The sequence below is a fragment of the Hippocampus bargibanti genome, linkage group LG05 (genome assembly GCF_051943395.1).
Source record: "Hippocampus bargibanti isolate YZ-2025 linkage group LG05, ASM5194339v1, whole genome shotgun sequence".
Taxonomy (NCBI): Eukaryota; Metazoa; Chordata; class Actinopteri; order Syngnathiformes; family Syngnathidae; genus Hippocampus; species Hippocampus bargibanti.
Window position 1 is genome coordinate 16,498,315 of NC_142738.1, and position 14,844 is coordinate 16,513,158.

At 42.2% G+C, this 14,844-nt stretch overlaps 1 protein-coding gene across 4 annotated transcripts in view; it reads right to left on the reverse strand.

Annotated features, from left to right (window-relative positions):
* Window positions 1-3,707: 3,707 nt before the first annotated feature.
* Window positions 3,708-14,844, reverse strand: part of lonp2 (lon peptidase 2, peroxisomal) — a 36,341-nt gene continuing 25,204 nt past the window's right edge. Inside the window, exons 14-18 of one of the 4 annotated variants that reach the window (XM_088996964.1) lie at window positions 7,626-7,711; window positions 7,112-7,319; window positions 6,850-7,040; window positions 4,303-4,550; window positions 3,708-4,223 (exon numbers count right to left, since the gene is read on the reverse strand). In XM_088996964.1, coding sequence (XP_088853090.1) covers window positions 4,320-4,550; window positions 6,850-7,040; window positions 7,112-7,319; window positions 7,626-7,711 — 716 coding nt within the window. In that variant the 3' untranslated portion in view covers window positions 3,708-4,223; window positions 4,303-4,319. Of the gene's footprint in view, window positions 4,224-4,302; window positions 4,551-6,849; window positions 7,041-7,111; window positions 7,320-7,625; window positions 7,715-14,844 lie in introns of all 4 variants that reach the window. The other 3 variants (XM_088996963.1, XM_088996967.1, XM_088996965.1) reach the window with 3 other exon arrangements.

Genomic DNA, 14,844 nt, shown 5'->3' on the forward strand with positions numbered 1-14,844 from the left:
CTGAATTGTCTGGAGTTGTGACTCGGATGTGTTTTGTCCTGCAATTGGCTCGTAACTATTCCATCTTGTGGCCAGTGTGGTCAGCTGACAATCATCACAGCGAGTGCCATGAAAACCATCCTTGCTGTTGCCCCACAAAACTTAATTTTGCTTAAGCTTAATAATTGTAATGTTCTCTATTTACCAATGACATTTTTCCCAATTTCAGCCACTGGATGACAATCTTGCAGTTTATTCTCCTTTTCAGTCTGCTTGCTGACAACAATAGTGGGGCTTTAGTCCTTGTTCCAATGCACACAGTGAAGTCATTACTGAATTGTCACAATCCCAACACTCAACAACATTCGTGCTCCTGAGAGAGCTTCAGTAACATAGAAAGCCTTTCTTAATTATATGTTTCAAATAAAAACGATATTGGGGACAGATGGAGAAATAAACTTGGTCTCAAGATTCAATGTTGTCGATATCAGTGTTTTTCAACCTTTTTTGAACCAGGGCATGTTTTTTTACAATTGTTTTGAGGCAATCAGTGATGTGTTGCCACACGGATGAACATTAAATTACCTCCCAGTCTTTTCAGCACGGACACAGGACAATGACATTATATTGGCAGAAAACGATTAATAAATGTTTGTAAAATTTTAAATTTGAAAAAGGGGCATTGGATAGTTTCTCATGACACACCTGACGATCTCTCACGGCACACTAGTGTGCTGCGGCACAGTGGTTGAAAATCACTGGTCTATATTATAAGTAGAGATTAATTCATTGATCAGTCAAACTTTTTATAGCACTCTCATAGGATACAACTCAAAGGTTCTTTATGAGACCTCGGTTTACGAACGCTTTAGCTAACGAACCTTTCGCCTTACGAACATTAAATTCGCAAGAATATAATCTTGGCATACAAACTAGTTTTCGGGAAACACGGAGCGCCATAATGGCTAGTTTTCGGCGGAAGAACACCAAACCACAGCCAAACAGCGCCACCGTGGCTACCGGACTACTTTTTTTTTTTTTAAATTAGAGTACACTAGCATATTTGTTATACATAAAATAAGGTATATATATATATTTTGTGTAGTTTTTAAGGCTTATTTAGTAAATATTTTTTTTCCTCACCAGGGTCACAGGCATGCAGAATGCCAATCGCAGCAGATTTCAGGCCGTATGCAGGGTACACCCTGAACCGTTTGACAGCCAATCGCAGCGCACACATGGACAAACAACCATTCGAGTGTTATATTCATGTTTTTTGGAAAGTGGGAGGAAACCGGAGTACCCAGAGAATATCCACACAGATGCCGCCAGGTAAAAGTTGGCTGGGTGTTGGATGTTTGGCTAACATTTAAAATTCTTTCACGAGAGCACAAATCAAAACTGCAGATTACGATAAGGCAAACAAGTCAGTCGGTTGACCACCTCCTCCATCACACGATATTAAATGCTAACTTCCCTTCTCACTCCAGTTATTTAAATGGGAAAATAAACATAAATCTTACTGAACTCCAGCTAACAATGTACATGCTACCAGGTGAGAAAGATCAGATAACGCCTGCTCCTGACCATCTTTCTAAAAGGCATAACAACTCTTTGGCATCTCAACGATGAGATGTTGAGTAACATTTTCGTCCTTCATGCAACATATGGAAAAATGTATCCTCTTAATATCTGCCCGCTGGACAACTTTCCAATGATCGCTTTTTCAATTTGTCACCGCACACTATCTTCTTGTTTTGTGTGCTCAACATTAGAGACACGTTAATTGAAGACAAGGCTTTGCTTGTACGTGGGCCAAACAGAATTTTTTTTGTCATGAGTTTCAGACACTGCTTATATATGGAAAAACTTTGAAAATACTCTTTTCATTGGGGTGCGCCTTATACAACAGAAAATACGGTAACTGCTGTGAGCATGTTGGATTGTGATGTGTAGCGTTTTTCGATTTTGTTGCTTGCAAAGTGTGAAGGTTCCAGTGACGTGCGGTGAGATTCATGGCTGGTGAGGCACTGACGTCATCATAGTCAGATTTACAAACATGAACTCTACAGAGTAGTTTATTCACCATTTGATTGGCAACAGTTAACGTATTGTTTAAAATTTCATGTCAGCATTCTTTATATATACAAACTGTAGCATAGAAAAAAATAATTAAAAAAACGTTTTTATCGTGTTACCTTTACGTGGAAATGAAGTCCATGCGCCGCTCCTTCTGAAGAAAGGCATCGATAACTTCTTTGGAGAAGCCTTCCTTATCCTTCTTCAGTTTTAAAAGTCTCTGTCTCAACGGAGATCACTGCCAGTGAAGAAAGTCGTCCTTGATCAGTCCTGTTGCGACTATGTTTTCAGTGCTGAGAATGACAATCTCGTCTACTTCTACAGCAACAAATGGAGCTGCACCGATCTCCTTTTTAATGTCATTTCTAATGACATCACCAACTGCTTCAATTAAATCCTTCTGTATTCTGTTTCACAGGCTAGAAAATACAGTAGACGTCCCAAAAATACTCGCTAGCCTGTCATCTTTCTTAGCGAAATGTAATACAGTAAAGTCTCGTTATATCGATATTCTCGGGAGTCCGAAAATATATCGATATAACCGGGACTGTCGATATATCTGACCCTGCGCGCATGTAATTTTCTCCTTGCGTGCATAGAAATAGTATCGTAATAAGCGGGACTATCGATACAACCGATATCGATATAACGAGACTTTACTGTAGTTCAACATAGTTGCCACGATTAGCGGAGCCTTTACTTTCATCATTTCCACGAAATGCCAGCTGTTGTTTGGCAAGGGAGCAGGTGGCATTGATGAGATCTTTTAAAATCTCCCGGTTCTCCTTTACCTTAGCATTGTGGATGCTGATGTTGAGTCTTCGCTCATTTTGATGAGGCTCCGTTGTAAAATTTTCAGGTCGCAATATCCCATTTGAGTCCAGACATTGTCAGAAGTTGAGAACAAAAGGCAGGAAAAGCAGAAAAGGCGGTTTCTTGCTGGACATCCACACAGCCAGCCTTTTCGTGTGTACCAGTCCGCCTGAAAAGATCGAGCATTGTGTCCCGTTGTCTGAAGCAAACCTTTTAGCTCCGGTGTTGGTCTTCCTTTAATTATTACCTCCTGCTTCGATTGAAAGTCCAGTTTAAAAAAATGTTTCAATTTAGATATGTAATCCTCCATTCTGAAAGTGAGGCCAAGCAACACGAAAAAATGACTGCAGGGTTGCACTTTACTTGCTAACTGTTTACTGTAGCTTTCTGTCTCTAATTCTATTATTCTGAAGACGTGGAGTAAGTATCACTGGAATCACAAGCGCCCCCTGCCTGTCATGAGGCGGGAGAACTGTTTGCCTCACCTACGCACAGCGATTTGATAAAAAGAAAACAAAATAAACACTGTAGTACAGTGTTTATAATGTACAATGACTCTACATTATATACACCAGCTAAACTGTAGAAATTTAGTTCATATACTAAACGTGTTTGAACGCTTTAATAGCAAAATGCAGAAGGATAGCTATGCGGTCTCACTGCAGAGCAAGCCAGCACAGTAAGCATAGTGATTGCGCAATCCATAGTGAGGCTCAGCCTCACCGCTCGTCTCTACTTAGTATTTGAACGGTAAATGTGAAAATTCAGCGATTTTGAAAAAAATCCTAAAACGGTGAAGTTAAATGGACAAGAACTTTAAAGTACAAATCACTAAATACATATAACTGTTTAATTTATTTTTTCATTTGATATTTCCATGACAGCTTTCCATGACGACAGGTGAGGCATTGCCTCACCTGCCTCCACTGACTGCACGTCACTGGAAGGTTCTTTGCCCATCCTAAGTGATGATGTTATGGTAGGAGAAACTCGAGTTGGGTGGTAGTGTACAATTCAGAAACATGTAGTTGTTTCATTACAAAATAGATGTGAGGGATCACATGTGAGCATCACTTTTAAAAAGCCAGTTTCCCATAATATGCCCCTCAAACCATTGTGATCAGCCCACATTGATTAAATAATACACTTTTTCTGTCACAACATTGACTGCGATGAGTTACAATGCTAATAGTACATGTATTGCCTTTTCTAATTCTTTTCAGAACTAGAAGATGAGTGGAAGAAAGTCCAATCGCCTAATGTGTGAAGTGATGCTGAACGCAAGTCTGTCTCGATTTATGCCTTGTGATTGATTGGCAACCAGTTCATGGGCAAGTCAGCCTTTCTTCACCCTAAACAGGATAAAAGAGTGTAGAAAGTGGATGGAAGGATGACACGTGCACATAACTCAAGCGTACCGGAGGCCCGAACCTGTCCGTTGTGCTGCGTTACAGCTTGCTGCTGAGCTGAGGACGTTCATCCATCCTGTTTGTACCGGGAAAGCCTCCGTCAAAAGCGGCGTTCAGCACCTGGTCCAGGTTGGCGGCGGTGACAAAATCCAGTTCATCTCGCACATTCGCCGGAAGCTCTTCGAGGTCCTTCTCGTTACGTTTGGGCACAATGACTCGCTTGACCCCCGCTCTGTGGGCTGCCAGCACCTTGTCTTTAATACCGCCCACCTGTGCCGGACCACAAATATCTCTCAGACCTCAATAGTCATGCATTTTTTTTGTCTCTAAAAATGGTTCTGACTCATTGTTGCAAGTCCATTCAGTGTTCAAATGAAAATGGCAAGAACAATTCGTCTTTCAAGCATTGTGCTCAATGTCTTGAAATGTGAGTCTTTGCCTCGTACTGACCGCAATGGCTAACAATTATCTTCACTCAAGCGTGTTACCAGATCTTGACATGAGCAAAAATGGGCAAACTACAACGATCCACCAAGGCGGGTTCAATGGATGCTCTTTGATCCATGATCTGTATGGATTACACGGGACGCATGCGCGTGGATTGGTGAAGAAAAAAAATAGTTGTGAATGTTGACCTGAAGGCTCCATGTTAATCCAGGACAGGATATCACTGCCATGCCCTTGCAAATTAAATCCGTGCAAGCTTCCTTAATACATCTCTTCAATAGCGGAGGCACAAAGCATGCCCCGTGAAAGTCGTCTGTCATCTACCGGTTGCAGCGGGAAGAAAATAGGTCACAAAGTTATGTATTGTTGATGGAAATCTGTTCATCATTATCATCATTTGTGTCCCTTAAAAGGGGAAGTCCATTCCAAAATGTCTGATTAATACTGCATTTGTTGACTATGAATGACGATAGGCAGACCGGATTTTCAAAATTAAAAACCATGACATGAAATATTCATATCAGAAATGATTGACAACAAAATAATTGCGAGTCAAAGGTGGTTGTGTTGTAATCTTATTTCATGCCATGTCTGTTCAGAAGTCTTTCAACCATTTTTGATCAGTTCCCCATTTTTTTGACAGGACTGGGCAGCTCCTTTAGCCGCAGCAGTTTGTACATTTGCATATATACTAATCGCTTAGATTTTATATCGCATTCTTTACTGTGTAAAGATCATTTTTTAAATGGATTTTGTGCATGTATATATATTTTCCCCTCCAAATTTTGCTGCTGCAAATTGCTGTAAATTGTGACACAAATAAAAGGTTTATCTCATTTCATTTTACCTTAACTCATTCACTGCCACTCACGACTTCATTCGGGAATTGAAAATATGACGTAGAGCACCATTCCCGAATTTGTTCGGGTTTTGTTTTTTTCATGTTTGGGTGCCAATAAAGCGCTGGCCATGGTCTCTGGCAATGTTTTTTTTCTTTTCCACAAGGGGCAGCATTTCCTTTTTTTCCATGTTAGTGCTTTGTTCCAGTTTCAGCTGTTGTTAAAGCGCCATATAAACTAATATGTATGAATTGCATTGTATTTTGGGCACTCGCTCTCATTTCAAGCTCAGATAACTCCAAACCCATATAATTTAGAAATTAACTCTTTTTTTCTCATACAAGAAGAGAGTCTAATGTTTTGTAACGCTGTATTGAATGTTTATGTAGTCCTAAAGCTCAATATTCTGTGCGTCCTGGAATTCAAGTGATAATGAGAAAAACCCTGGCACTAGAGTGGACACATTTTTGCACATGTCTGGCAGTGAATGAGTTAATGTCTCAGAACGTTCACTCAATGCTTGCTCACTGCTACAGAGGGGATACAACGTGCTGCTGGGGTGCATAGATTCGCACGTGTCCTCATTGACCCACATGATCACATGTGCGACACGTTGCCGGAAAGACTCAGTTCAACGTCATGTCCGATGATTCTGAGGCATGTAAACTGGTAGCAGATAATTTTCTTTCTTTTTTTAAATTTCTACATTGGCCAGTCTTTTTCCCAGAGTATTGAGTCTGTTTACATGCTAGTATGTATTTGTTTTTATGAGCATGATCCAGTCATTTTTTAATGCCGCTTAACCTGGAGTCAGTCTGAGATTATGGAGATATTCAGTATGATAATACGATGCATAATGAATCGAAAAACTTTGAGGCTAAACATCAAATGAGTCATTTTTATGATTCTGTGCTCATTTGTGACGCAAATAAACTTATCTTGAGGCAATGAATGAGCCATCAGGTGATTAGGATATAATGAGACAATTGGTCCACTTTTTGCCAGAGGAAATTCTCTGGTCAGGCAATTTATATGCTGCTCTTATGTAAGGCCTCAATCAGTTAAGGCTTGTCACACATAACACTATTCACATTCACATTTCTAGTTCTAATTCTTGTGCCCTCCTCAAATGCATTCATCCTTCAAGGCGTTGGTGGCCCAAAATGTATATTCACAAAATCAGGTCTGAAATCCTCAGAATAATAACACACCGAGCTGCTGAGTGACTAGCACAAAACAGTACAAAATGTGAAATCATAGTTTTAAGTGAACGACTGACACACCGGAAGAACTAGGCCTCTCAGGGTGATCTCTCCGGTCATGGCGACGTCTGATCGAACCAGTCTTCCACTGAACAGCGAGGCCAGGCAAGTTACTATGGTCACGCCAGCAGAGGGGCCATCCTTGGTCACAGCTCCGGCAGGGAAATGAAGATGTATGTCTGTCCCCTCTAAAGGATCCGGACCTCCCACCACTGCTTCCAAAACAAGTTCACATGTTACAAGTCCTGTGCGCAGGAGGTATGATTTGCGTCAATGGACCCACTGTTTGTTAGCCGGTAGCGTTTTGCGTTCGCTCTGAGCCAGCTGATAGACAGATGTGCCGATTCCTTCATGACATCACCCAGCTGACCCGTAAGAGTCAGTTGACCTTCTCCCTCCGTTTGACTGGCCTCCACGAACATGATCTCGCCACCCAGAGGGGTCCAGGCCAGGCCCAGGGCGACGCCGGGTAGGGTAAGCCTCTCTGACACCTCAACACACATCCAGGCACCGCAACAGTGATAAGACGCACTGGATTTAACAGACTAAGATTTGATGGCAAAAAAGTCGTCGTCTCAAAATGAAAGAAATGCGTTTCATGTGGACAATGAGTTGACAGAGGAAATGAAGGCGTGATTGACAGCAGATGTAAAAGCTGAAAGAGCCACGGAAACATCTCCTTATGAGAGACAACAACATTTGGAGACCAGTTGAGGACTGCTTTTTCGATAATGCGCAACAGGCCCATAGCATCAGCACTATTGTAATGATCTGCATGTGCTCTTCCTCCCGCTTACCTCCATGTCGAAGGGCGGAGCGCCAAGTATGTCTTTTAGAGCTCCGTGGTCGATCACGATTGGCATCGCTGGGGGGGCTGCCTTCTCTGCTAATTAAAACAGAGTTATTGGTACATCGCAGTGGATCATATGGTAAACGCATCTGCTCCACGGCCAAAAGGTTCTGGGTGATCGATCAAGGCTCAGAGTCACTCGTACAATAACAAAAGCCTGCATGTAGATGGAGAGTTTTATTTTTTATTATTATTTTTATTGGATTTTTTTGTGCCCTTTGGGATGGCAAAGTCATCAGAAATCGTCAAATACATCATCATATAATTTCAAGGAGTATGAAAGGATTAACTCAATTGCATTTTATTTTTCTTTGACTTTATTAGGTGCTTACGGGACACACATTACTCCACCCATTTCAAATTTATGACCGAGAAGTCATCAGGGGGGAAACAATTACATCTTTCCAGATAATGAATTCAGAGTAAACTGAGAGAACCCGCAAATCGTGACCTTGGAGAAAGAACTCAATACAGTGAGACCTTGGCTTACGAACTTAATTGGTTCCCAGACAGAGTGTCTAAGGCGAAAAGTGTGTATCCCCCCAAAACAATCCCATAGGAAACCATTACAATGAGAATAATCCGTTCCCAGGTCTCCATAAAATATAATTTTCAACTAAATAAGCCTTAAAACTACACACAACATATCTTATTCAATGTATAATAAATGTGCTATTGTATTGTAATGAAGGAAATACACTGCACTGTATAATAGTCACTTTATTTACATTTGTGATTGTCGTTGATGGCTCTTAATTGACACCTGTTGCTTTTTGACTTGTAAGATCTTACAAAACTGCGGCATCACATTATCATTCATCATGTTGATGATTGTCATCGCCTTTTCTGGATGGAACTGTTCAATAAAAGCCTGCACATCAACTCCTGGACGGCCTGCTTCTGCTTGTCCTCTTGAAGGCAAATCAAATCCTCTGTGTTAAGGACCTCATTGTGGTCAGCAACAAGCTCCTCGATGCTGGCAGAGATTTTATTACAACAAAAGGCGCGAGTCCGATGATTCCACGGAGGCAGAATAAAACGCGACAAAAGAAGGCGGGCGGGGCGATCCGTCCAGCACATTCGCGATCTCAGAAAGCACCAAACTTACGCTATCGCTGCTAACAATCACCTCGGCAAAGCAAACTCTTGAACTTGCCAGCACAAGACACAGCGAGGCGTCAGAATCATGTCACTAGTGAGGTGACAGCGACTCGTTGAAATGTCCCAGTATCAGTGATGAGGGGATCAACACGCACATTCGCGATTCCGGAAAGCAACAAACTTACGCGATCGCGGTTAGCAATCACCTCCGAAAAGCAAACTGTTGGACTTGCCAGCACAAGCATCGTAATCATGCCACTGGTGAGGTGACAGCGACTCGTTGACATAAAATGATATTGAAGTGTCTTCTTCGGCTGGCGGAGGTCGCGAGCGGCGGCCCCACCCCAGCTGTCAACTCGCACGTGACAATTTCGGTGTCATTAGTCACGTGAAAGCATCGGCTAAATAACACTTTTGTGTACCATCCTTTTAGGCAAAGGATGGTAGCAATGGTGAACGGTACCGGGCTCTTTATTTGTAGAATGGTCGTAGAAAGTTACTCTCAAGGAAGTGACACACAGCGTGAGAGATGTGTCAGGCTGAGATTCACATGACAGCCGCGGTGTGCACATGTGACGCCACAAACGCACACCTTGTTCGTGTTTCTCAATGATTTCCTTCTTCTTCTCGACGGAGATTATTAGGGGATCATCTTGCATTCATTTCCTAATAGTGAAATTATCTGCAAAAAGCTCCTCGGAGGCGATCAACGTGTGAATTCAGAGAATTCCGCCGAAGATCCGAAGATCACTCCGCCAGATCCGAAGATCACTCCGCCAGCCGTGGTGGGTGTGTATCGGAAAAAGTAGTGCGTATTTCAAGGTTTAATTTTCATAAATTTGACGTTCGTAAACAGAAAAGTTCGTAAGGTAAGGTGTTCGTAAGCTGAGGTCTCACTGTAATTGGATCGTGCGGAGTGTGTACAGAGTACAGTAGTACTTTTTTTTTGTGAAATTAATTGCTTCTGGAAGAAATTTCTGAAGTAGAAAATTTTATTAGTAGAAACCCATTTAAATGCCTTAATCGGTTCCAAGACGCGCACAATTCAGACATCAATGTTTTATCAGGGACATAAATGCATTAAAGGATGTAAATAACAATGAGATTATTGCACAATAAGTAAGAGTAAAACAAAGAATAAAAACTACAAATGATGGTCATTTAACTTGTAACTGCATCCTTTTTTCCCCCTCTTGAGTTCATGTTCACTGCCAGAAGATGTTTTTGCTTGGCGTTTTGTGAAGAGCCGACGGACGAGAGTAGACAGCAGTACAAGGAGATGCACCGCACGGTTAAAGTAAAGGTGGCAAAGGCCAAACAAGAGGCCTATGATGACTTTTATGCTCGGCTGGACAGCAAGGAAGGTGAGACTGATCTTTACAGGCTAGCGAGACAGAGACAAAGAGGACCTGCAGCAGGTTCGGGTGATTAAGGATAGAGATGGCAATGTATTAACAGGTGCCAGTAGTGTGATGGCAAGATGGAAAGAGTACTTTGGAGAATTGATGAATGAGGAAAATGAGAACGCACAAAGAGTAGAAGACGTGGCTGTTGTGGACCAAGACGTAGCAAACATTAGCACGGATGAAGTGAGGAGGGTGCTGAAGAGGATGAAGGGGGGAAAGGCACTCGGGCCTGATGATTTACCAATCGAGGTATGGAAGTGTCTTGGAGAGGTGGCGGTGGTGTTTCTGACTGGGTTATTCAACAAGATCTTAGATGGTGAACAGATGCCTGAAGAATGGAGACGAAGTGTACTCGTGCCCATTTTTAAGAATAAAGGAGATGTGCAGAGTTGTACTAACTACAGAGGAATAAAGTTGATGAGCCACACAATGAAACTCTGGGAAAGAGTAGTTGAAGCTAGACTAAGAGCAGAAGTGAACATTTGTGAGCAGCAGTATGGCTTCATGCCAAAAAAAAAAAAAGAGTACGACAGATGCAGTGTTTGCTTTAAGAATGCTGATAGAGAAGTACAGAGAAGATCAGAAGGAATTGCATTGTGTCTTTGTAGATCTGGAGAAAGCGTATGACAGGGTGCCCAGAGAAGAGCTGTGGCATTGCATGAGGAAGTCTGGAGTGGCGAAAAAGTATGTCAGAGCGGTGCAAGACATGTATCATGACTGTAAGACAGTTGTGAGGTGTGCTGTCGGTGTGACTGAGGAATTCAAGGTAGAGTTGGGACTCCACGAGGGGTCAGCTCTGAGCCCCTTCTTGTTTGCTATGGTGATGGACAGGCTGACAGACGATGTTAGACAAGAATCTCCTTGGACCATGATGTTTGCAGATGACATTGTGATCTGTAGCGAGAACAGGGAACAGGTGGCGGAGAAACTAGAGCTGTGGAGATATGCCCTGGAAAGGAGAGGAATGAAGATCAGTCGCAGCAAGACGGAATATATGTGTGTGAATGAGAGGGATCCAAGTGCAAGAGTGATGCTACAGGGAGAAGAGATAAAGAAGGTGGAGGATTTTAAGTACTTGGGGTCAACTTTCCAGAGCAATGGAGAGTGTGGGAAAGAGGTGAAGAAGCGTGTGCAGGGAGGCTGGAGCGGCTGGAGAAAAATGTCAGGTGTGATGTGTGATAGAAGGGTTTCAGCTAGGATGAAAGGAAAAGTGTATAAAACAGTGGTGAGACCATCCATGATTTTTGGACTGGAGACAGTGCCACTGAAGAAAAGACAGGAAGTAGAGCTGGGGGTAGCACAGCTGAAGATGTTGAGGTTTTCTTTGCGAGTGACCAGGTTGGATAGGATCAGGAATGAGTACATTAGAGGGACAACTCATATTAGAGGCTTAGGAGAGAAAGTCAGAGAGGCCAGACTGAGATGGTTTGGACATGTCCAGAGGAGAGAGAGTGACTATCTAGGGAGAAGGATGCTGAGCCTTGAACTGCCAGGCAGGAGACCGAGAGGAAGACCGAAGAGGAGGTTTATGGATGTGGTCAAAGAGGACATGAAGGTAGCTGGTGTGAGAGAAGAGGATGCACAAAACCGGGATAGATGGAGGACATTGATTCGCTGTGGCAACCCCTGAAGGGAAAAGCTGAAAGGAAAAGAAGAAGAAGACAGGATTGGACTTTCCGAGCGAAATTACGAGCAACACATTTTGCAGATGTGCCTTTGGACGAAGATGACGCATATGAATGCCAAGTTGACACACTGAACTCATTCTTGTGCTCCTCAATCATACAGACTATGATGGGTCTCCATCCTTTGACTGCCCTGTCAACTCTCGGGACGAAATGTTGACTTTCCCTTCCAAGCTCTAATAAACCCCAGGAGGCCCTTTTTTGGCTTGACCACAAGTAATTCATAGTTTAAAAGCACATCTGCCTCTTTGCACACTTGTAAATGTCAATCATAGGCTGTTTTTAGCTGTTGAATGGTCAAAAGAATCAGCATCATGGGCGCCTCAAAGGATTTCAGCGCAGATAGAAGTGAAGCTAGAAACGCTGTAACATGTACTCAATCAGCCAGGCAAGTACGGTCACGTGGACATTTCGAAGACGATTGGGGAGGAATCAAAACAGTCCTTCAAAAGGAACCCAATTTAAAAATAACAGATGTTTCAAAGAGTCCAAGCGTGCCCCAAGCCAGCTCATATCTCAGTGTTTCAACAGCACACATGATCATGACATTCACAACCCAAAGGAAGTGGCTTTGAATATTTCCACGTTCATTCGGACAACATATTTACAGCATTACCAGAGGACATCTGAGAATCATTTGTTGGCCCATGTAAGGGACAATGCAAATCAAGCAAATCAATTGCCGTCAACGATGCCTCTCCTGACAGGAAAGCGTCATTGTATTAATGTTGATACTCTACTCTAGTTTTCCACACCTTTGATGAGATGTCACAAAAAGGCAAATGCACCGAACTGGTAGGTGCAGCGCTTCATTAAGATTCTGTTGACGAAGGTATCTGCATGAAAGCTGAGAAGAAAAGTCCATCTTACAGAACCACGGCAAGCCAGCTCACACAAACAAAAACTTGGAAAAATATCCAAAGGAAAACACATGCGACACTTGAATCCAATTTAAACAGATTTGGAGCATGGACGCCTTGGCTAATCGTAAACTAGAATACTCCACGAAATATGTTAACGTGATGAAATTAAATGAATTTTTAAAACGATGATGAAGCTACGTATTTGGAAAAAGGATGCTGCCAAACTTTGATTCATTTTGTATCTATAGACAAATGAAATGATCCAGTTTTCATTTCAGCCCGTTCAAGGTTACTGAAGAACTGGAGCCAAACCCGAATGACATTGGCTGAGAGCCCAGCAGCATCCTGGACTGTATTACAATCAAACACTGTTGCATGAATTACAGACAACCAACACAGACCAATAAATATGGCTGGAAATTGCAATGGTTGGAATGACACAATGCTGACAAACAACAACTAGTTACTTCTCAGCATGAATTTTTTGGCTCACATTATAAAAAAAAAATAACATCCTGTTATTTTTTGGGCCTCTGCAAAAAGGCTTTTGGGCATAAAAATTCCAATTTAACTCATTCATTGCCATTCCCATATTTTCGGGTTTTGGTTTTTCCTGTTGGGGTGCCGATAAAGTACTGGTCGGACCTCTGGCAATGTATTTCCCTCCCACAAAGGGGCAGCATTTTGTACAGTAGCCCCCATTTCAAGTTCAGATAACTCCAAACCCATATAACTTTGAAATTAACTTTTGGAATTTTTTTCCTGCCGAAAGAAGAAAGTCTAAGATTTGTAACGCTGCATTGAATGTCTATGTAGTCCTAAAACTCAATATTCGGTGGGTCCTGCAATATGTGTGAAAATGATTAAAAAAAAAAACTGCCACTGCAGTGGACACATTTTTGCACATTGTGTGGCAATGAGTGAGTTAAAGATAGCAAAAAAGCGGTGAATAGCAAACTACTGGGGGAGGGGAACATGGCAGAAAAGTCACAAGTTTCCAAATGTTCCTCTCTGGCCAAAGAGTGAGCAAAGGTAGCCGTGGCTTGACTTGTCTCTCTGGGTTTTGTCATGACGAATGAAGTTGGGCATATTGTCGCTATTTTGTCTTCAATCTGTGAGTTGCAAAGCATGCCTTTTGTCATCCACAAGACAAGCTATTGCATTTAAATTACTGCTTTTCAGTTTTCCTATCGTTGAGCCAATCCTCCATAAAGCGTCTCGAGTTGGTCCAGAAAGCTTCTGCTCGCCTCTTGACTGGTACTGCTAAGAGGGAACACATAACTCCAACTCTGGCATCCCTTCACGGGCTCCCTATATATACATTTATAGTCTTTAATATTTGACACGGCGTGACTCAGACTTGATTTGATGCTTTCTACTGTCGTTGTTATTAATTTGTTGTAATTGTGATATTTGCGCCATGTACGGCACTTTGTATGCAGCGATGATTGTTTTAAAGTGTTCTATGAATCCAGTTGAGTTGAGTTGCTGCTGTCTAGGGAATATACTTCAAATCAACAAGTGTGCAACATGAATCACACAATAATGCTTCTTTTATTGTTTTTGTTTTATTGTTTCATCTGTTTTCTTTCTTTCCTTCCTCTGGCTAAGTGGGATACAGTTCATCACACGACATTGCAGATTTCCAAATGTGAACAAGATAACTTGTCAAGCCATGCAAATCAAGTCAAAGTCTTTATTTTTGCTGGCCAAAGGACAAGTAAAAAATCATTAAAATGGCAATTATAGTCTGACTCGAGCCCCAAGTTAATCTGAATCAAATCCCCTAAACCACTTTGTGTTGTTGCGCGTCGTGTGGAACAGATACGGATTATTTTCCAGCATTTTTGGCCACAACATTCATCAAGGAAGAGATTGTGCCTGAGTGGTTGCGCCTTTTTGGCAGCATGAATATGCCAGCACTGTTTTTGATTGGGAGGAATGTCGGTGCCATTTGACTGTTATCGCTGGAAAGCTCGAGGACGATTGTGCTTTTTTGCGCCTGTAATGGGCAGCATTTTCATAGCCCCGATTTTTTTTAGCGGAAAGGTCAGTGCGGTTGGACAGTCTGCAGCAAGATGAATGCATGGCTTTAAGAGCCTGCTATGAGA